General features: G+C 40.4%; 1 protein-coding gene across 6 annotated transcripts in view; it reads right to left on the reverse strand.

Moving 5' to 3' along the window:
• MAST4 (microtubule associated serine/threonine kinase family member 4) overlaps positions 1–23,590 on the reverse strand; it is a gene marked incomplete at its 5' end in the record, with an annotated part of 573,576 nt that overhangs the window by 195,841 nt on the left and 354,145 nt on the right. Inside the window, one exon of one of the 6 annotated variants that reach the window (XM_079703239.1) lies at positions 13,200–13,246. The exons of the other annotated variants lie outside the window; for them this stretch is intronic. Coding sequence (XP_079559365.1) covers positions 13,200–13,246 — 47 coding nt within the window. Of the gene's footprint in view, positions 1–13,199; positions 13,247–23,590 lie in introns of those variants that run through there. 6 annotated transcript variants of the gene reach the window in all.

The following is a 23,590-nucleotide window of genomic DNA, read 5'->3' on the forward strand; positions in this document are numbered from 1 at the left end:
GGGCCTCTCACTGTTGTGGCCTCTCCCATTGCGGAGCACAGGCTCCGGACGCGCAGGCTCAGTGGCCATGGCTCACAGCCCCAGCCGCTCCGCGGCATGTGGGATCCTCCCGGACCGGGGCACGAACCTACGTCCCCTGCATCGGCAGGCGGACCCCCAACCACTGCGCCACCAGGGAAGCCCGCAGTTCATTTTGAATGCTGGGTTTCTAAGAACAATATGAAGATAATAATAATAAAACAGAATGCTCAGGTTGGAACTTTTCACAAACGTGATCTAATTAATTATTATAACACCTCCAAGAGGTATTATTATCTCCATTTACTGCTGGAGAAACTTGAGAAATTGTTTTCTTAATTCAGCATTTGTATCACTCCTCTTACTGAGACACCTCTGAGCTTCACATTGTCATCACCATCTTTTGCTTTCAAAGAATATCACAACTTAATTCTCTTATCAACAGAGTGGGTGTTAATGGTTGTAGCCACATTTTAAGAGTAGGAAGTAAGTTTTGAAAAATGACGTGAAATGTCTTTTTTCCTAGTCTCAAAGCAATGCAGTAACAAAATGGAACATACAGCAGCACCCCCCATACACACACACACACACACTCACACACACACACACACAGCAAAGTACTTTTTTCATTTGTTCCAAGATGATCTAGTAATTGAAAGATAACTGCTATAATTTCAATGTATTCTAAAACCAAAATTCGAAATTTAGTTAAGTAAAGAAGTCACAATATTTGGTCCTGGAAAACTATGTAATAACGAATACTCCTGAGTGATGAAGGCCGAATGAGTCTCTAATGGTGGGTGGTACAAAGGAAGTTTCCAGGCTCCTTGTACTTGGGGTGGGGCTGAAGAGGCACATCTCCTAATAGGGCTCAAAGGGTCTGAGGCCATCACAGCAATGGTGAGACACTGTCTCCCCAGGGCAGAAGCAGGCCGGCCCTGGCTGAGGGAACTGGGCAGAGACTGCTCTGGATAGAGCAGCAGTAGATACCAGTGCCTTGGGGGCCCATGGCCTGATTTCCAAATGAAATCAATTTAACCTTCATTGCATCACTTAAGCTCTGTCTAAAATAAAACTTTTTAAAAAAGAGAAATATAGGGCGCCACAATTCAAAACAGGCTCCCCAGTCCCATAACCACACTCTCAACAGAGGACTGAAAAATTTACTTGTATGGTGAACCAAGCAGATGAACTCCAGTCAGAGTAACAGAATCACCTTCCCTGTAAATAGCATATTCTACTTGGAATGCAAATTTAAAATGACTGCAAACTGGAATGCGTTCAAGTAAAGTGTAGACAGTGCAACCTTATGCTGTAGAATAAAAGTGAGGGCTCTTCCCCCAGAGGCCTGAGTTTGAACCAGATCTAGCCTCTTTCTAGACACTGGCAAGTGGGTACATTTTATTGTTCAAACATGGAGGGCTTGAAAGTGAAAGGGGACACTTTCGATAATCACACTGGGCTAGGAGGCATCAACTGAACTGAACCTGGGCAAACAGAGATGTGTGGTCACTACAGATAAGTCTGTTTCTCTGGGCCTCAGTTTTCACATCTGTCAAATGTGAAATCGTCTTCCTGGACTCACGGGCCTAGTGTGAGGACTATAGGAGTTAATGTATGGGAAACACTAAGAACAGCACCGGGCAGGTAGCAGAAACCAAGGCCCCTGAAAGGCTCTCAGGGCCTGGCCATGGAGGCACCTACATCTGCAGAAGCGAAGGCTTTGAAAGGACTAATGAGTCCCAGGGACCCAGTGGGATGTGAAAGCTCTGTTTGCCATCTGACCTCACAAAACCTCATCCCCTAGGCTTGATAACTTTATAACAGGTAAGTTTGTATTATCAGTTCAGAAAATAATAAATTCCAGGAAAAAAAAAATCAAAGCAAAGCACCTAAACGTCTTCTGCAATAAATTTATTATATTCAACCTTCCCCATTACTGCACATCAGTCTACTCCCTGCCCCCTCACCTATTCCCCACTTGGAGTACCACAGAAGCATCATCTCATTCTCCCTTCTTCGGATTCTTCCAAGAAACAGAAGCCTCCAGCTGGTGGCACCTGCAGAAACCACGGTAGCCGAGAGGAGCACTAACTGGCCTGTCCACGCCTCCCCTGCCACCCCTGCAGTGACACCTGAGGCCCCAGTTTTCCCACTTGTGCCCAGCCCACGCCCACAGGACCAGCAAAGTGTTCACAGTTGTGCTCATCTCTGCTTTGAAGAGCCATTCCGTGGAGTGCCTACACCAAACAGACCTGGTCCTACACAACAATTCAAAAATAAAACTCACGGATGCACAAGGCAGTTCATTAAACCGTCACATTCACAAAAGCACCGGAACTGGTGTCTGCAGACTATGAAAAAATTGCCATCTGGTACCAGCTTCTGCAGATTTTTTTCAATACTCTTCACAAAGTGAAGTGGCGAAAACAGAGAATAAAAAAGACAAATGGTCCTGCTCATCCTACAAAGTCAATGAAACTAAAAGGGTTTAGTAGTTAGCTGACTTTCCCGCACTTACAGGAATCCCATGAAAAGGAGATGTAAATAAGTTTATTTGTATCCTTTTTAGATTTCACAAATAAGTTATATACGATATTTGTCTTTCTCTGTCTGACTTACTTCACTTAGCATGATAATCTCTAGGTCCATCCATGTTGCTGCAAATAGCATTATTTCATTCATTTTTATCCTTATGGCTGAGTAATATTCCATTGTATATATGTACCACATCTCCCTTATCCATTCATCTGTAGGTGGACACTTAGGTTGCTTCCATGTCCTGGCTATTGTAAATAGTGCTGCTATCACACTGGGGTGCATGCATCTTTTCGAATTATGTTTTTCTCCAGATATATGCCCAGGAGTGGGATTGCTGGATCATATGGTAATTCTATGTTTAGTTTTTTAAGGAACCTCCATACTGTTCTTCATAGTGGCTGCACCAATTTACATTCCCACCAACAGTGCAGGAGGGTTCCCTTTTCTCCACAGACACAGAAAACAAACTTATGGTTACCAGTGGAGAGGGATAAAATAGGAATCTGGGATTAAAGTATACATACTACTATATATAAAGTAGATAATCAACAAGGACCTACTGTATAGCACAGGGAACTATACTCAATATCTTGTAATAATCTATAACAGACGAGAAAGTAAAAAAAGAATATATATATATATATATATATATATATATATATAAAACTGAATCATTTAACTGTACACCTGAAACTAACACAACATTGTAAACCAACTATATTTCAATAAAAATTTTAAAAAGGAAGACATTAAACAACGGAGGCACAAAATCACAGCATATTGCCATGTATTTGGTAAATGCTTATTATGTCTGCCCCTCACCATGGCAACAAGTGGAGTGAGGGGGATTCAGGCAGCTGTGGACACCCAGTAACCTTTCTAGCAGCAGCAGGACAAATGGACAAGCTCTTGGCAAAAGTTGGACTAGGTGACCATCATCCCCAATGCCCTCCTCTGCTAAAGTATCCTCTACCTGTCCTTCCTACCGACTTTAGGACCACCACAGGTCCCATTCTTGCTAATAGAGATTTATCCCACTCAATGCCTATAAGCTATTATTCTTATTCTTGGGCAAGGTAGGTGAAGACAGTGAAGGTCCATGACGTTCATGACTTGCCCAAGGTCTCAAAGCTTGTATGTGCTGGGGGCAGTGATCAAGATTCAGGCACCATACTGCTAGTATTTTTGGGGTCCCATACTCAACTCCTCCAGGGCCGGTCAGGTAACAGGAATGAAAGGAGCCAGCCAGGTGGGGTTTTCAGTACGCTGGGGAACAGAAGCCCCACAGAAAAAAGGCAGCAGTGGCCCAGCTCTAGGCAAGACTAGAATCACACCATGAGAGATTATAGACTCATGGAAGGGCTTCTGCTTTTACAAAGCAGCCCCCAAAGTCCCCAATTAAAACTCTCTTGCTGCTTCAAAGCACCTTCAACAACAATAGTTAATTGATTTTATGAAGTATCTGCTATATACCAAGTGCCGTTATAGGTGTCAGGGAGATGGAAGTAGCAAAATAGACAGGCCTCCATTCCGTGGGGCTTACATTTAACTCTCTTTCATTAAAGAGACTTAGCCTGTTCAGCATGTCATCTGCCATGACTTCGAGATTATTTTCTCTGTCCCTCACCATAGCCAGGTACAGTTGCTAATATACTCTGAGGTTTACCTTTCTATAATAATGCCTTTCTACTCTCTCCTTGAACTTTTATTTATAATTAATACCTGGTCAGTTTTTACATTTTGAAGGTTATAATTTAATACTTATGGCAGCATCAAAATGCATGCCCTACCTCTCAAGGTGTCAGCACCAATCCCAAAGCATACATCCTATGTAAGAGTATGCCATGTTGTGAGCATAGGTAAAAACATCAGACCAGGATGGAGGCCCAGGGAATCACATTCATTCCATCCATACACACTTGTGAAGCCTCTACTATGTGTGTCAGGCACTGTTTTAGGCTTTGTGGATACATCTGTGAAAAAAGAAAAAAAGAAATCCTTGTCCTCGTGAAGTTTATGGCACAATGGCAATTAGTCTTCTCTGAAACTAGTACTGAATCCTACCAGCTGTGTGGTGTGTGTGATTTCAGTCCCAGCTGAAACAGGGAGATGGGGATTTGGGAGGGGAAAGGAGAAGAAATGGAATAGCCACTCCACTGCTACCTCTGGCCTAGCTGTGAGTCCACCATCTCGAGACTCCAGAAACCAAATGGGGAGGTGAACAAAAGGATGGATTAAGTAAAATAGAAGGAGTGCAGGAAGTGCAGCAGATGCTCTAATGGTTGCCATCCACTCAGAAGTGGGAGCATGTGATGAAAATGCAAAAGAACTTTGCTCTATCAACAGCAATGTGGTCCCTGAGGAACGGTAGCCAGACTCCAGCTACTTACTGGTCCCTACTGAGGGCGAGGCCTGCCAGGTGCCAAGAAAGATCCTGAGAATGTAAAATGAGGGAGCTTCCTTTGGAATCTTTCTACCTAATAATCACAGTCCAGATTATGAGCTGGCCTGGGTCACATCCACATTACTCATGAAGCACTGATGTCATCATTATATGAAACAGCCACTAAATTGAAGTAAATTTATTAAGTACTGGGGATTGTGGAAATTCTGAGTGGCTATGGTTGCTTCAGAAGGGAGAAAGGGAAGGCATATATAAATTCCACTCAAGGTTTTTAAGATGTTTTCTATCACATTGATATGGATCAATGGATATTCGGGCCATGTTTTTTTTTTTTTTTTTAAAGCTTGTGGACAAACTGTGTTTTGCCTTTCTCTCTCCAGCCCTGCTGCAAGACAAGAATGTCAGAATTTCAGGATGAAAGGGCATTTGGGAATAATGTGGTTGAATTCTCTGTTCTACAAATTTCCACGTAAGTGGGAATTTGGCCTTCCTGGGAGATTTCCAGTGGTGTGAAACTGAGGGTCTGATGATCCGGCCCATTCTACACTCTGAAAGCTTTCTTAGAAAATTCTTCCCCTCATACGGAGCCAAAGTGTGCCTTGCTGTAGCCTCCCTGTAGCAGTGTAAGGTTACACTCCTGAGACATACTCAACTAAATTTACATTTCATTTAGCAGCTGAGCTGCCCCAGAAGCTACAGATCTCTCATTTCAGGGCAACTCTTAGGAAGCCCATGGAGTCGGAGGGTAGGAGGGTAACTCCCATGCCAGCACAGCCTGCCTCCAGGGCTTCACCATGAAAGGAACAGAATATTCCACTACCACATTTAGAAACTCTGTGTGTCAGCAACTCAAAAGGGCACAGACACTGTCAATGCTCACCACCATCACTCTCCCCGGACCTTCAACCCCCGCTCATAAAAAAGGAACAAGAAGAAATCTGATCCATCACAATCAATGGCAGAAAAAAAATTCTATGCAGGGATGCAATAAATGCTTTTCTGTGGAAATAGCATGAACCTATTTGGAATCTCTACTATGCGCATTAGACCATCATCTGGGGGCACACTGTTAGAGACACCCAACTCCAGGCGGCCAACCAGCTATCTCTACCTAGAGATATCTCTACCTAGAGATATCAAGACCAAACTCATCATTTCTGTAATTTTCCTCCCTCTCCAATTCTCTCTCTTGGGTTCTGCTCAGTTAATGCTAGAAATCTGAGTGTCAATCATTCATTCAAAACTATCCACTGAACACCTACTCTGTGCACCTTTCTTTCAATCTCTGTAACAAAGACTGTTATCTATTTACCAAACTCATTTCCTCTGTTTTCTGGACACAGGGAAGCTGTATTTTCCAGCCTTCCTTGTCCTTAGGTGTAGTAGAATACTAAATTCTAGGCAATGGAATGGGAGTGAAAGTAATGCATGCCACTCTCAGGTCTGGCAATGCACCATCTCTCATGCTCTTTCCCTTTTCCACCAGCTGCAGTGATGGCCAGGGCAACCTTAAAGGCCATGTGTTGAAGACCCCCTTACCCCAGATCCCTAAATGACTGTGTGGAGTGGATCCTCTTCTCCACACTCTTGTTCTGGGAGTGAGAAATACAATTCGATTGTATCTGAGCCAACTGTACGGTGGCTGATTTGTAAGCAGCACTGTAATCAATACATCTTCTATTTCCAATTCACTCATTCATTCATTGTTTAATAAACATTTTGCAAACACTTAACTACATTCCAGGCATTGAGAAAGGCACTGGGGAAATAAACATGACTAAAGGAGGTCACAAAGTCTACCTAAACTGGATAATTTAAACCCCATATAAATGATCCCATGGCAATGTGTCTGTCTTAAGTTAGTCACAGTGGAAAGATCTGAGACTTCATTTTGAATCCTAGGCTAGTTAAGCCACTTAAATATCTAAATGTGTTAGCATCTTCATCTATAAACAGAAGCAATATTCCGTCCTGCCTAGTGTCAGGTGGATTAAATTGAAAGAGATAGAAAGCTTTCTGTCAACTATCAAGTTCTCTGCCATTTTTAATTTAATTCACTGCAATTGTCCTAATCCAGGACCTGTTATTCATGAAATATCATACCAGCATCCTCATTGGAGTTTCTACCTAAAATCCTATCTATTCCTAAAGAATAGATTGGTAGGGCTTCCGTGGTGGCTCAGTGGTTGAGAGTCCGCCTGCCGATGCAGGGGACGCGGGTTCATGCCCCGGTCCGGGAAGATCCCACATGCCACGGAGCGGCTGGGCCCGTGAGCCATGGCCGCTGAGCCTGCGCGTCCGGAGCTCCGCAACGGGAGAGGTCGCAACAGTGAGAGGCCCGCGTATCGCAATAAATAAATAAGTAAATAAAATGTGCTGTGTCCCTTAAAAAAAAAAAAAAAAAGAATAGATTGGTAAAGGTAAATTTTCCCAGTCTGAGCTTGGATTGGTCATTTCCTTTTTTCAAAAAAATCTTCCAATACTCTGGAATGCTTACAAAATGAAAGTCAAACTTTTTAGCTCAGTATTCAAGGCCCTACATAGCATGGTCCCAAATTAATGTATAAGTCCTTATCAAACTCTGTACAAGTCCATGCTTTTCTTCTACCTCACCCACCCTATCTTCTAGCCATACACACCATTTCTACAATGTGCCACACTCTCTCACCTCCTTGCCTTTGTTTTATTCTTTGTCCGGTTTTGTTCTTTACAACCATCTCTCCCCATTGAAACCCCCCATTTTTCATGGTTCAGCTCCTATATCACCAGTTCTAAAAACATCTCTCTCCAAAAACAGTTTTCAGAACCTCACCCTCCTCTGCACTACCACATCATTTACTCTGAGTCTCTCTTCTCCACTACTGATACACCTTTATTTCGAATAGCCTATTGTCTTTGGGAAGGAAAAAGAAGAGGAAATGTGAGCACTTAATAAAGTCACGTTACACTGAAGAAAAAAGTTCAGAAGACAGTCCAATGACGTGTGGTTGGATTACCAAAAATAGACTAGTTACAAGAGTGATGGAATTCTCTGGATTGTCAGAAAACTCTTCCTATGCTTTAGGATCTATTATATTCAGGGGATGCTTTATAAAAGCTATTAGTGGAATCTTCATGTTGCAAGTCACTTTTAAAATAATAAACATAATCCGATCGGCAGAAGAGTAGAACCGAAGTTCAAAGTCGTTCGTTCATTTCCCTAGTCAATTCTTCAGATTTTGGTTCAGTCTTATTTTAGAAAAATGAGAGAAACAAATGTGTTAAATTGTCCCACTGATACGTAAGCATAAAGCTTGTAAGTTAGTACTTTTAAGGAACTGGTCATGCATGGCAAGTTTTTCATTCATTTGCATATATGAAATAAAAAGTATTCTTAATTAAAAAGTCATTTAAATCATTCTTTCCATCAACTGAGAGTTTGCTTCTACTTTCTCCTTTAGGATTAAAAAGGGGTGAGGGGAAGCTGGATACTCTGTATTTTTTCTGATTAGATACAGGGAGACCAACTCTACCCACAGACACTAAATTCACAAAAATCCTAATAGAGCGTATGTACTATACATACAATACTAAGAGCATTTTCTCTTATGTACTCTTCTAACAACCTAGGCTAAAATGCAAGTATAGTTCCTTGAAGATATTTCTCTAGAGAACAGAGAAGAATGAAGTTATATCAGCCTATGAGTGAGAAGGTGGGGTATGTAACTGGGAATTCTAAAAAAGATTTTAAAATACTAATGGTTTTAGACAATTCAAGTACTTTGTCCTGTAAATAACAGGATATAAAATACTTTGTGGCAACAGATATGATACTCTAAAGTGAATTAGAAAAATGTCTCTTAGAAATTGTCATAAGCTGTATCATTATAAAAGATGGATCAAAATTCATGAAATTCAGTGCAGACCATTTCCTAAGGAAAGCCACATGTAATACACATAGGAATCAAACAAACAACTAATCAATCACTAGACACTAAGTGAAACATTAGTAAGATATGCTCAATGGGACAAGCATAGTACATTTTCTCAGTGTTCCTGTAAGTCATCAAGTAAACAGCTCAACAAGTTTCCTTACTTTATGTTAACACTAAGAAAACAGTTAAGAAAAAAACTGTTTATTGTGTATTGTGGTCCAAAGTGTTCAAATACTCGGGGTGGGATCTGGGGGAAGGAAAGGGAAGACAAAGCAGCCCCGGGCAGGCACTGGAGCGCGCTTACCTCCAGAAGTGAAAAGCGAAGAGAGGACTACAGGGACTGCCTGGGCTGGATGGGGTTGGACTCAGGCTCCTTGGAGTGAGACTGAAAGTTAAAATAATGTCATTCCAAGTGGGAGAAATGATGGCAGTAAAAATAGCACAGCTCATTGAAGGGACTGTGTTCCCTTTAGGCGAGAATGATCACGGCATGCCTATCGGTACCACTAGGTAATCATCTAATCACGTGCCCCTTTTTAGCTCTAAACCAGAGAACAAGCACAATGCTTCCTGCTGAAATTTACATTCTCAAAACTACTGCTGCCATTTTTATTTGTGCCTTTTCTTTGTCACAGAGCAACTTGGCAGATATGTTTGACATGTGATTTTTTGCAAAGTCAAGTCAGTGCTGTTCTTTATATTGAGTATATTCTATTTCTGATTAAGAACCAATGGTGAATCTGTAGCAGAACTAGAGGGAAGTAGTTATCAGAACAGAAATGAAACCAGGTTAAATACTGTCGTTTTTAAAAAGCAAAGCAACAAACATTTCCATATTTTTAAGCGCTTTGCAGGGAAAAATATCCAACAACATTTTGTCTAATTCTCATGGTACAAAGTGTTCTTATGCTTATATTCATAATAAGTAACTTCAAAATTTCTCACATATGGTTGTAAAGTGTTTTACTCTCCAAAGAGGTTTTTTCAAGTTCATCTATCAACAGACCATTATAATTCCTACTCCCAAAAACCCATCCAAACCACCAAGCATATTCACCAGCCAACTCTCAAATATTCAGCATGGGGTGGTGAGATTACAGTCGCTTTATCTTTTTTTTCCTTTTGGCCTCATGGCTCTTCTCTTTTAGGGATGAAAGGAAACAAATCTGTCAGATATCTTACTTGCAACAATTTTGCCAACAGATCTATCAAAATATGAAGTTAATACTAGTCCATTTTAATTATTTTCACATGGTAAAGTCAAAATAAGAATTAGCTAAGTGTTCTAGTACCAACTCTTAGGCTGAAGCGAGCCCTGGAAACTCCTGCTATATTGCAATGAGTTTCTTAACATTCTTCTGCCTCTCCTTTGGTCCATGACTACATCGTAACCACATTTTCTTACCTTAGGCAAAGAGGTCTTGGAACTGAGCTGCACATTGGCTAATTCAAGCTGGTTGTGCCCTTCACTGGACAGAGAAGTGGCAACAGTGGCTAGAATCAGATTTAGGCTTCCCCAATTCTTAATGCCACCCTTGTTTCCCATGATGTGGATAATTGAGACTTGGCTGTATTTGTTTTAAACCAAAATGTAAGTCATTGCTCACAATGCTCCAATTTGTTTAATAAAATGTTTTAATAGAGTAACATTTTATATCTGTTTTATATCTTCTAAAACCATTCTCTGGTTTGGTACCAGTACCCAGCAAACTAAGGAATTGGTTTCCTTATACATTCAGAGCACGTTCAAAAAGCTGCTGCTCTTAAGCATACTGTACTCTAACTTAGCAGCTCATTGGAAAGCTCTCCTGAATGCCCACTGATACAGCCATCATTTAGTCCAAGTCTTATCTGTTCCTTCTGGTCCTAAAATAGGCATGCAAAGGCACTGAAGCCACTCCATGCCTCCAAGCTGAGATACATTATCATGTGTGCTATGAAGTGTCTGTGAACCTAATTCTATACTAAAATTGAAAAAAGGAAGAAAAAAAAAAGACCCAGTTTCTCAGAAATCAGAAATCCATGCATAGGCTATCTACATGTCAGAAATTTCTGAATAAATTAATAATCCATTAATTTCTGAAATACTTATATATGTGCTGTCTCACATGCAGGATTCCACTTTCTGAAACAGGAATCAGAAACTGCCTCATGTTATTGATAAATCAGATGGAAAATTCTGAATTGCCTCTACAGAGTATAAAATATGCTAGTGTAAGAGTCTGTGCTGCAGTACCTATGGAATAAACTCTCCTGAAGAAAAACAGAAACATCTCATGAGAGAACATACAGAAGCTGTTCTGCAGAGTTAGTCTGTTAAAAGGTCCCCAAATAAATAAAATTATATACACTAAATGTGCTCTTAATAAAATCAATGATAAGACTTTCCATTATAGCCATTCTCTGCAGTGTCAAGAAACTGAATTTACTCAAAGACTGCAGAATTAGCTTTCTCCATGAATGAATGTAAAATCAGCTATATCTACCTAAGAGTAGTTTTACATTTCAAGGTAAACAAAACGTTCAACATGAATTTCATGCTAACACGACAATGATATTGAAGAGTGATACTCTAATTCTATCTACTGTCTCAAGCTCCTCAGGTAAAGGATAAACTATTTCAGATGCACAGTAACATGTACCAGGGTAGAGCCTAGACTGAGGGGGTATGGCCTGGGATGAAAACAAAATGCACAGAACCCCCTGTGTTGAGCTGACCTGTATGTCCTGCATCATCATAAAATTTGTGGCATACCTCAGTCTTTCAAATTATAGATGGAACAATGAATACAACTGAGTTTGTATTTTACAGAGTAACTTTGAAGCATCTCCTGTTAACGTGGACGAGATACCAAACACGAAAGAAAGAAAAGGTGTAATGTGAAATGGTATATACCAAGGCCAAAGAAGACAACAAGGAAGCAGCACAATCAGAAATAGAGGTCAAAGTGAAGCTGGGGGTTAAAGCTAAGTTCCTGAGCCTGGCACACAGAGTCATGGGCATCTGAGCTGTGCATTTCCAGAATGCTAGAGAGATGAGGGTTAAGTAGAAAAATTCACGCATGCCACTAAAATATTCCACATAGATGAGGAGGGCTGAATGCCAGGGTGGAGATGGGGACAAAACAGTAGGCAATGGGTAAATACTCTTTGTACCTCTATTATATAAAAAGCCACATCTAGCAAGACGGTTGTAGGAGCCCTCTAACTTTTATAAGTGAGCACTTGTCAGTAAAAAATCAGTGTATAATTTTAGAGCAAGAACTGATTAAGAAAGTGCTCACATCACTTCAGAAATGTCATGTTTTTATTCACTTATTAACCAAGGAAACAGTTTCCCTTGTATGACGCATCTACAGGGTCCAAGAGGAAGAGTTACCCCTCAGAACTGGGTACAGGTCTCCCCTGCAGTCTCCTCCTGGAAGGAGTCCAGTATGAGATGATTTGGGTTGCACAGAATTCAATGGAAATGCAATTTTATATCTGTACTGCAAGTTAGAAGACATATTTATATTTTTCTACCAGATTTCTATTGTACTGTTAATTATTTTAAGTGTGCCAGCACAGACTAACTCATAGCTGCTGCATCTTTGACAAACAGATTTAAAATAAAAATTTGCTGACACTTCCTTCATCACAGATGTTTAACTTCGCCACAAATTAGATGTGGGCATTTTACGTGGCTGCATCAAATCAGAAGGCAGTCAGATGCGTTAATGGGTTAAAAACAAAAACAAAAAAAAAAACCCCAGCTAAGCAAACACAGAGCTCAACTAGGTAAACACACTGCATGCGGTGGATGGAGACTCTGCAGAGAGGATGCAAAATGTACTACAGTTCATTACTATTCTGTTGCACAGATAAAACATGGATCACAGCTAATAAGTGTCACAAATAACCCTTCTTTTGCACTCTTATCCATTGTAATGTCTTCTGTTATTCAAGACAGACAGAGGCCCTTCTTTAGAACAAGGCAGCATGGGGATAAACAAACAGTAAGAGAGAAGAAAAAAAGAAAGACAGACACACCACAGGCCTGCTGATACATTCTTCCACAATGAGCTGTTAAGATGTTTCCAGCACTGAGGTTTAGTAACTTTAAATATGCAGCAGCTCTGTCCCTCTGACTGCAACGCAAAATGCTGGGTCTGGGCTTCCACATCAGCTGAAATCAAATGCCATACATTTAAGACATGTTCCTTCCAGCTCACACTGCAGTGCTCTGAGGCTGTCAGTACAAACAAATGCTAAATAGCTACTGGTCGCAGGAAAGCGAGTGCCATGCAGAAAGCATTAAAATATTAAAGAGAGACAATACTTACTCCAAGGTCAGCCCCGGAATCTGTAGCCTTTCCCGCTGGGCTTTCATGGTTGTTATATGTTACCACACTCTATTGTAACCATGACACATATTCCCTGCTAGCGTCCCGGTGATGACAGAGAGCCGAAACGAACCTCTAGAAAGGGCTGGACTAACAATCTCTCGAGGGGGAGGGGAATCCTGCAAGTTTGGGTCTTTCCACCTCCAGTCATAATCAAGGGATGTCAGCCGCTTTCCTCAGGTTAACGGCAGTGCACACTGCACTGATTTCGTTAAGGGAATGAGGCTTTCGGCTCTGCATATCAAGTAATTGGTTTCTGGGTTTTTTTTTTTTTTTTTAAGAAAGTCACTCCTCTCACAGACCCAGTTTTCACTTCAGTGAAATGAAAAGTCCTTTTCACCATGCAGACTGGAAAAAATAATAACAAAGCAACAGTATCATACTTGTCAAAGAGTTTATCTCAGCAAACCTCAACTATTCCCCACCTCCCGGGGATGCTCCTGAATAGAACGTGGCCACCCTGAGGAAGTTCTACTTATTCTTTCCTTGGTGGAGTTAACAAAATCAGTCATGTTCCACAAGAAAGACACGGGGATTGGTGCCCAATGAAAATAAATAGATTTTTTTTCTATATATGGCAATCATCAGAAAGAGGAATAAACTAACTGCTTTAATTTGGGGGAAGCTGAACTCTGCTGTGAGGCAAAGACTTGTGTGAACAGGCAAAACCCTACAATGGGAAAATACCAACTGGACACACAAGAGATTGGAGCTTGTATTTTTATTTTGGAAAGCTGATTTTTAAGAAGGTCACAGTGATACATACATACGCTAACGAGCAATCAAATACAAATAAGGAAAGGGAGAACATATATTCTGGAAGACTGAAAGTTTCATCCTGTATTTATTCAACGAACACAATTTTTCACAGTATTCATAACTTGGAACTCAGTGTACTTCCACTGTCGTGTATGAAGAACGTATCTGACTCACTTCCTCTAATGCATTTTAAAATGTTTTAAAATTTGGCAACCACCGGTTTGTTGAGAAGAAATACTAGAACAAATTAGGATTGTATTTTAGCAAGATTTCTCATTTTCAAGCACTGCAAGTCTACCCACACATAGCCAAGCTGTGGTGAAAAAACTGTGTTCAAGTGGTTACATTTAAAAGGCCATGAAGCCAAACTCCACCTTTTCACAGATGATGAAGCTGAGGGCACACAGTTGGTGGCAGTGCCGGAATTAGATTCGGGTGTGTTTACTCCTGTCCCAGGGGCTGTCATAGGCAGGGATGCCATGTGCAGTTGTTCAGGTTGTGCCCTGCACAAGGGGGCTGGGCAGGGAGGGAAGTCAGGGCTGAAATCCAGCCTGCTTCCCACTTAGCCAAGCTTGAACCAATGCTCTGTGTGGCTTCCACCCTATTATTTCTCATTTTCACAAAGTCGCCCTCAGCTCTGCACCATCTAGAGGGTCATCTGTTTCTAAACCTACAAAGGTGCATGTGGGCCAGAGGAGGTGCACGTGATCTTCCCATACCCTTTCTCTATATCCTAACCTGCCAATATGCTCTGGGGCATTTGTTAATGTTACTTCTCCTTCTGTGTGAGCTCACAAAACTAACCAACCTTCCTCCCTGTTAGAGGTAACAAATCCACACCAGGAACACAGTCATTGGTTGGTGACCATAGGGAGGCAGACAGAATGTAAACAAATATCTGTAATTAGCATAAAAGCATAACAATAAGAAATAATAAAGATACAATGGAATACAAAAGAGGAGGGATCATCTTTGCTCCCCATTCTACCCTTCCCCCCAAATAAGCTTCTTTGCTAAAATACCCAGAATCTCACCATTCTTTCCACCCAAATCACAGTGAACGTCCTGACTAGATTACTGTAATTTCCTTCTAACTGGACTCTCTACTTCTTCCCTGCTACCCTCCTACCCTTTGTTGGCCACACAAACTCCAAAATGATCATTTCCACAATATATCACTCCTCCGCTCAAAATCTTCCACTAGCTTCCCTCTTATTCCAAATAAAAGCCAAAACTCTAGCAAACTTGGCCAAAAAAATGGGACAACTGAGCATCAATAGGATTGACAATAGCAATATATTAAAATGTATCCAAAGTTTGAAATCATGAGTTCAAGAAGATGAGAAAGGGAGGAAAAAAGAAGGAAGGAAGCCAGCCAGCCAGCCAGGGTGACCTTTGGAGGATGCTGGAAAACTACCCAATTAATTTTGAAAACTGGCAAAGGAAAAAAAGCAAGCACTTATCCTGCTTTCCCTATAAATTCCACCTCATAGATGGGAAATGATTCTCTTCATAGACATATTCCAAGTGGTAAACAAAGAAGGGGTGACAAAATGAGATTATCACCATTTTTCAAACCCTAAGCAATCAACAGATCTCGGCCATAACCAACAATGACTGCTGACATCACAAAGAGACAGCTGGGTATTATATGCTGCTTGATGCAACACCTATGAAGTAGTTTCACCAAAAAAAGCCACATCACTCCAGACACAACCAAGCCTCTACATCAAAATATCATTTTATAGGAAATATAGTGACAAAGGAACATGTTAATACCACAGAAACACGATCTGCAAAAGCTAGACTGTGAAAGCCAGAACAAATGATCTGATTTCTTAAACATTTTCAAAGCAGGAGGGAAAAAAAAAAAGATGGAAAGAGAACCTCAACATTAAAAAAGACTTAAGAGATACATTGACTAATTACAACATAAAAACTTTTTTTGGAGTCCTGATATCAAACACATAATCAAACATTTAGAAAATAATCAGTAATAGACATATACACACAAACACACAAATACATACACACACACTGGGTATTTGTTAATAGCAATCAATTATTTTTAAGAATAACATTGGGATCAGGATTATTTTTAATTCCTTGCCTTCCAGATATACACCCCAAAATATTCACAGATAAAATAATATGTCTAGGCTTTGCTTCAAATCAATCTGGAGAGGGATTATAAGATATATTGCGTTGGCCAAAAAGTTCGGGTTTTTCCACAGGCTTTTTTCCCGAACTTTTTGGCCAACCCAGTAATATATATAAAAGAAAACTATCCCTGAGTTACTATTTAGTAAGCCTGGGTGATAGGTAGATAGGGGGTTCATTATACTCTTCTGTCTAGTACATGTTTGAAATTTTCTGTAATAAAAAATTGAAGAAGAGTTCTTACCAGGCCTGAAAAGCTCCATGTGACATGTACAGGCCCACCTCCCTGGCCTCTTCCCCTACAACTCCCGCTCTCACTCCTGGCTGTTCTTCACATACACCAAGCACACTCCTACCCCAGGGCTTTTGCATTTACTGCTTCCTCTGCCTGAAACTCTTCTGCCCTGAAGCATCCAAATGTCCTCCCTAGGTGAAATCGCAAGCCTTCCCCACACCTAGTGTTTCCTTATCATCCTAATGTCTTTCTCTCCTCAGCACTTATCATCACTGGACATATTTTATATTCATTTTTTGATCGTCTGTCTTTCCCTATGAGAGGAGGCTCCAAGAAGGTAACTGGGTCGTTTGTATCTCCAGTGCCAAGAACGGCTCACAGAGGTATCCAATACCTATCTGCTGAAATATGAATAAATGTCCCTCCCTCTGCTGCAACCACCAACCAAAGAGACTTACCCTCCTTTTTCTTATAATTATAGATCTCCACAGCATTAGATAACTTAAGTGCCAGAGCCATGACCTCAGAGAGTGGCCTCCAGGAAACTGGAAGATCAGGACATGTTCAGATACCACATGAAGACCCAGAAGGGCCCCACTGGCTGGAAGGCACACACCAAGGCCCAGCTGCTCACATGTGCATGCAGAGAAAACCAAGGTCACACTAGACTAGGGGGCTGCATTTTGACGGGAGATGAGTATTTGGGGAAGACACTGGTTTAAACTACTTTGGCATCACTAAGAAGACATGCACACTGGCTGGAGTTAAGCAGCCTTCTCTTCTTACGTTTGGGAAAGGAAACCACGCAGCCACATTAATGGTGGCAATACATATGGGTTTTGAACAAATCCAGTGGCATGGCTTAAGGCAGGGTTCTTCTATGTATTCCCTAGAGTAGTAGTTCTCAACTAGGGCTGGCAATGTTTGGAGACATTTTTGGTTGTCACACCTGGGCAGAGGCCAGGGACGTTGCTGAGCACCCTGCAATGCATGAGACAGCCATACAACAAAGAATTACCCAACCCCAAATCAACAGTGCTGCTCTATGGACTTCCCTGGTGGCGTAGTGGTTATGAATCCACCTGCCAATGCAGGGGACACGGGTTCGATCCCTGGTCCTGGAAGATCCCACGTGCCACGGAGCAACTAAACCCGTGCGCCACAGCTACTGAGCCTGTGCTCTAGAGCCCGCGAGCCACGACTACTGAAGCCCATGCACCTAGAGCCCATGCTCCGCAACAACAGAAGCCACCGCAATGAGAAGCCACAGCAATGAAGAGTAGCCCCTGTTTGCCACAACTAGAAAAAGCCCACGTGCATCAACGAAGACCCAACACAGCCAAAAATAAATAAATAAAATAAATAAACTTATAAAAAACTAATGAAAATTCGTAAAACCTCTATTAAAAAAAAAAACGGTGCTGCTCTAGGAATCCTGCTGTGAAGGCAAGTGTCCATTTCTGCAGGACCCTCAGCATCATTAACCAGTTTCAAACATTTTGGTTCTCATTTCACTGCACTCAGCTTAGGGGAAAAAAAAAAAGAGCAGTCTTATTGTTTCACTTCTCAGTTGATATTTCCTCTCTCAGCAATATTACTAACCTAAGCGTAGGCAATGTTCTGTCCTGTTTTCAGGGGGAAGGGCTCTGCCCTGTTTTCAGGGGGAAGGGCTTTTTACAACCAGAGCCCCAGAAGTATCTGTAATCACAGAAACCTAATTACCAGGGTCTCCATGCCACACCCAAGCAGTAACCTAGATAGGGAAATCTGCAAAGCAAGACATCCCAAACTACAGCCAAATGAGCTCCACCGTGATTCCAAGGCCATGGATAAAAGGGTGTCTCACACGTCTGGCCAGGTACATTGACCTGAGGTACATAGGCAGACAGGATTTACACATAAGGGTTTGACTTCTTAGATGAAATTCAAGGGGCGGATATCCCCAATCCAATATTTTCTGATATTTTGTCTCTCTAGATTCAAGAAAGATACAAAACCTTAAGGCAAGAGTGAAAATGAGTATCACCCTGCCTGAATGTTCAATTATTTATATATTCTTAAAAGGTGAGCATGGTTGAGGAAAACGTTCAAAAAAGGTGTGTATGTGTGTGTGTGTGTGTGTGTGTGTGTGTCTGCTCTCTTCTTTTACAACTCACATAACCCAATAATAGTTAGACCATATTATTAACATTTTCACTCTCTCAATAGCTGATATAATTCATGATCATTTTACTGCATACCTGAAACATTGCAAATCAACTATACTTCAAAAAAAATTTTTTTAATAAAAACAAAATTTTATTTAGCAGTCCCTGTTCTAGGTATGAGAGATACAGCAGTGAATGAGATGGAAAGATCCATCTGTGGAGTCCATTGGAATTGGGGAAACTAAATAAAGACAGAACTAAGATCATTTCTGATAAGGACGGGTATTGTGTAGGGGCCACCACAGGTGATATGACAATCAGTGACTCAGGGAGTAGACAGTGCTTTTAGATCGGGACCAGGAGGACTCAATGATGTGCAAGCTTCATTTGCAGAATGAAAAGGAACCAGCTCATGAAAAGTCGGGAAAAAAGTACCACAGACAGAGGGAACAGCCATTGCAAAGTCTCTGAAGCTGGGACAGGCTGGCTCATTTAATGGCCTTAAAGAAAGTCATGTGTCTGATTGTAGTAACGCAACAAACATTTGTTAAGCATTTATGTAATTCATGGTATGGTGTGGGATGTAAGGATGAATCATACAAAAGTTTGATTCTTAAGGATTTTATCATTTAGCAAAACAGGAAGAAGGATAGAATAAAAGTTAAAGGAAGAATCAGTTTTATGTTCTATCTGCCATGGAGATAAAGAACCAGGTTTCGATTTTAGTGATATCTTTAATAATGGGTATTGGTTGTTCAAGCAGGCCTTTTTGAGAAGCCAGTTAATGACCTCTAAGGATTGTCCATCACTTCATAAAGCAGGTATCATGAGGCTGTCCATGTGTGTTCATTCATTGAAGGACATATCTCAACTGCTTCCTATGGGCAAGACATTAGAGAAGCAAGATGACTAGGATAGGACCCCTCCTGGGGGGCAAGATGAGGAAAGATCAGGGCAGAAGCATCTTCTACTCTTTCTCCCCTCCCTGTCTCCTGCTCTCTCCTGTTCCTCTTCCTTCCCCAAACAAAATGAGATCCCTTCTCGACAGAGAAAGCTTATCACCATCATCTACATAGCTTGCTGAAGATAGATTAAGACATATAAGGTACCAAATTAACCACAGGTACACCTTTTCTCAAAAAAGTACTGGGGGATATGCTAAACAATGAAGTAAACCATTTAAGAGAAATGCATAAGATCAAGGCAAGGACAGTGCATGGAGAGAAGTGAAGGGAATTACCAGGATGAGCGTAGTGATGGTAAAAGGAAATCCCAAGAAAATAGCCATGCAGCAGACCTACACAGCACACAGACTGGTCTGCAACAGAAAGATGGAGGTGTCCATCGATGGATGAACAGATAAACCAAATATGATATACACATGAAATGGAATGTTATTCAGCCTGAAAAGGGAAGGACATTTTGACATATGCTGTAACATGGGTAAACCCTGAAGGTATGTTAAGTGACATAAGCGAGCCTCAAAAGGATAAATATTATATAATTCCACTTATATGAGGTACCTAGAATAGTCAGATTCCTAGAGACAGAAAGGAGAATGGTGGTTGCCAGGGCTTGGGGGAGGGGAGAATGGGGAGTTAGTGTTTAACGGGTATGGAATTTCAGTCTGGAAAGATGAAAAGGTTCTGTGGAGGGAAGGTGGTGATAGTTGCACAGCAATGTGAAGGCACTTAATGCCACAGAACAGTACACTTAAAAACATGGTAAATTTTGTTATGTGTATTTTACAATTAAAAAAAGAAATGAAAAGAAAAAAAATGTATACCTATCCTATGACTCTACTTATAGGAAGTTCAAAATCAGGCCAAACCAATCTATACTTTTAGAAGTCAAGGTAGCGGTTATGGAGGTAGTGACAGGAAGTATGAAGGGGGCTCCTGAGGGACAAATAATGTTCTGTTTCTTGACCTAAGTGCTGGTTATATCTATATACACAGTTTGTGAAAATTCCTCAAACTTGTGAATCTGGGGATTCCTCTAAGTCTCAAGCTGCATTTCTCATAAAAGCAAAGAATCTATTTTAGAGGTTTTACAGCTTTCTCACACGCTTCTCAAATATACTCCCTCTTGTTAGAAACTTATTTATGCTCTACGTCATTCCATGCAGGATTTGGGGCAACATGTAAGAATACACACATACACTACTCACTATTTGTTAAATTAATAAATGAAGCAAAGTAAAAAAGCAAAAGTACACACACATACACAAAGGTACAAGTACATTAGGTCAGAACCAAAGAAAATAGAAAACTAGAAAACGGAATAAAGGGACAAATCCACAGGAAAATACAAACCCAAATATTCAGAAAATACAGAATGCTAAAGTAAAGGGGCAAATTTTATGGGGGTATCTGGGACCAAAATAATTAATTATTCACTCAGCATTATAGTTAGTAAGTCAGATTTTTCTGACCCCAACTACTTTGTTCTTTTTATTAAAGTACACTACACTTTTCCAGATCATAAAGTATAAGCATTGACATTTACTTGACAAAATGATTCCAGGAGCATTTTTCTAGGTAAGATATTCAACATACCTAATTCACCAAAAATTGATTTTCAGTAGCATTTTGGAAAACATATTGCATGAAATCAGATATATTCTGGATACGTAACCTAAAAGGTAAGGTAGTAAACTCTATTTTTGGACAGGTAAACTGTCAAAAATGGCCAACAAACAAAAATTAAATCAAATGACACAGGGCTTGGGAAAAAGCTTCACAAACTACAAAGCATTTTCTAGAGGTGATAACTGATAACAGACCTCTTCTATCTCCACACTCAGCAACACCACAGTTATCTCCTGTTTGGACAGATTATCAGGGGCAAAGACTATATAGCACCATCCTTACTATTTTCTATTTTTGTTAACTGCTGACCCATTAACAGCCACACCATCATCTTTCAAGAGCTCAACCCACATTAGCAGAGTTCCTCATTAGAGAAAGGCCCTCTTCAATAGGTTATCCTAATGATGTCTAATTTTTTAATATATTAAAAATTTTTTTCGCACTGTGAATTACACAATTAAGGCATTTTCCACAGTTGAAGCTATGTGAAAATTTTTATAAATAATAGATGCAACATCTAAAGAGACCTAAAATGGTAACGTGAAGATTGACAAATGAAAGAAAAACCTTATCTTTTAAATAAGAGGAGGAGAATGGTAAATTCAAACCAGTTAAAAGAAAGAAGGAAAAATTCAGAAGATCATCAGTGAATTTTAAACATAAAGGGCCATATGCAGTAGTTAAGCTCTTTTAGGGAAATGTCATCATCAACATGTATGGACACACCAGGTTTTGAAACCTGGGGAAGACAATGTGTAATGAAGAGGCACAAATGTTTGCATCATCACTGCAGATCTATAGCCTTCTTTTAAGAATGCTCATCTTTCTGAAATTTCTGGCCCTAACATATCTTGCATAATTCCAAGTCAAGCATATCATTTAGTTATTATGAAATGCGATGATGATCTGACAACCCGTAACAGATGACCCATATGTGTGTGTTGCCCTGCTGTTTGAAGTCATAGTAACAAAAACACAAAAATTACATGACTAGGTGCAATGCACTCGATGGAGACCAGCAGAGCAATGAAAAAACAAATGCCATTTCTTTATATTCCATGTTTGATAGCTGCCATTCCTTCAGCGAACATTTATTTACTGAATAACTATTATGTGCACCTTCCTGGAAATAATAAAGAAAATCAGTATTTCCTAGTTTTAATATAAAATGTTTACTTGGCTTAAAAATAGGATTTTATGGAAAAGGTTTTATTGGCTATATTCTGGGGGAGGAAGTGGGGGAAGGAAGGACAAGTTAGCCCAAACTTGTTTGCCTTAACAACAGACTTTATATTGATTTCAACTCTGATATTCCAAGCTCTACAAAAGAATACAAAAGGTGAAATTAAAGTCTGGAAAGACTAATGTTGGCTTTGTGGTCATAATATCTGCTTGGACTTCAAGCATCTTGTTTGAGCAAAAGAGAAAACGGGGGCTCACGCCTGTCTATTTCAATTAGCCAAGCAACACAAAGAGAACTACATGTTGTTAGTGTCGTATTTTCCATCTTCATCAATGTGTATTTTTAAAAGTTTTTTTAAAAGAGTGTATCCTATCTCATCTCCCTCACAGTCAACTTTTTTTTTTTTTTTTTTTTTAGCTTGTAAGAGTTGTCCCCCGGGCTTCCCTGGTGGCGCAGTGGTTGAGAATCTGCCTGCTAAGGCAGGGGACATGGGTTCGAGCCCTGGCCTGGGAGGATCCCACATGCCGCGGAGCAACTAGGCCCGTGAGCCACAACTACTGAGGCTGCGCGTCTGGAGCCTGTGCTCCGCAACAAGAGAGGCCGCGATAGTGAGAGGCCCATGCAGCGTGATGAAGAGTGGCCCCCGCTTGCCACAACTAGAGAAAGCCCTCGCACAGAAACAAAGATGCAACACAGCAAAAAATAAATTAATTAATATACTCCTACCCCCAACATCTTCTTAAAAAATAAATCTATTAAAAAAAAAAAAAAGAGTTGTCCCCCAAGTACAAATAAGCTGGGCCTAGGTGGCATCATGAATCCAAAGAAGAAAACCAAAAAGAGAATGCAGTCTGAAATACAAATATCACTTTTTTATAATCTGAAAATCCTTCTCCAATTCCCATTTCTTCTGTTGAAAATTACAGTCTTTCGATGCAAATATAGGACCTTTTCAGGACACCAGGAATTGCTGAAATAAGCATCTTATAAAATCAAAGATCAATGAATTTTGCAACATGGAGATGGGTCACCTGAAAGCACAAAACGCTTTCTATATGCTGAAAAACACATTTTAAACTATTTTCTCCTGAGCAGAACTTGAATTTTTAAATTTGTAATATTTTGGTTGATCATTATTATCCTTTAAAGAATTTCTAATTATAATTGTTATGTTTTTCTTTTAGTCAAATTTCATTTAGGAGAACATTCCCAAAAATTTTGAAAAACCTTGTTAATTTCTAGTACTATACTATAAA

This window comes from Hyperoodon ampullatus (genome assembly GCF_949752795.1).
Source record: "Hyperoodon ampullatus genome assembly, chromosome: 4".
NCBI classification, from domain to species: Eukaryota; Metazoa; Chordata; class Mammalia; order Artiodactyla; family Ziphiidae; genus Hyperoodon; species Hyperoodon ampullatus.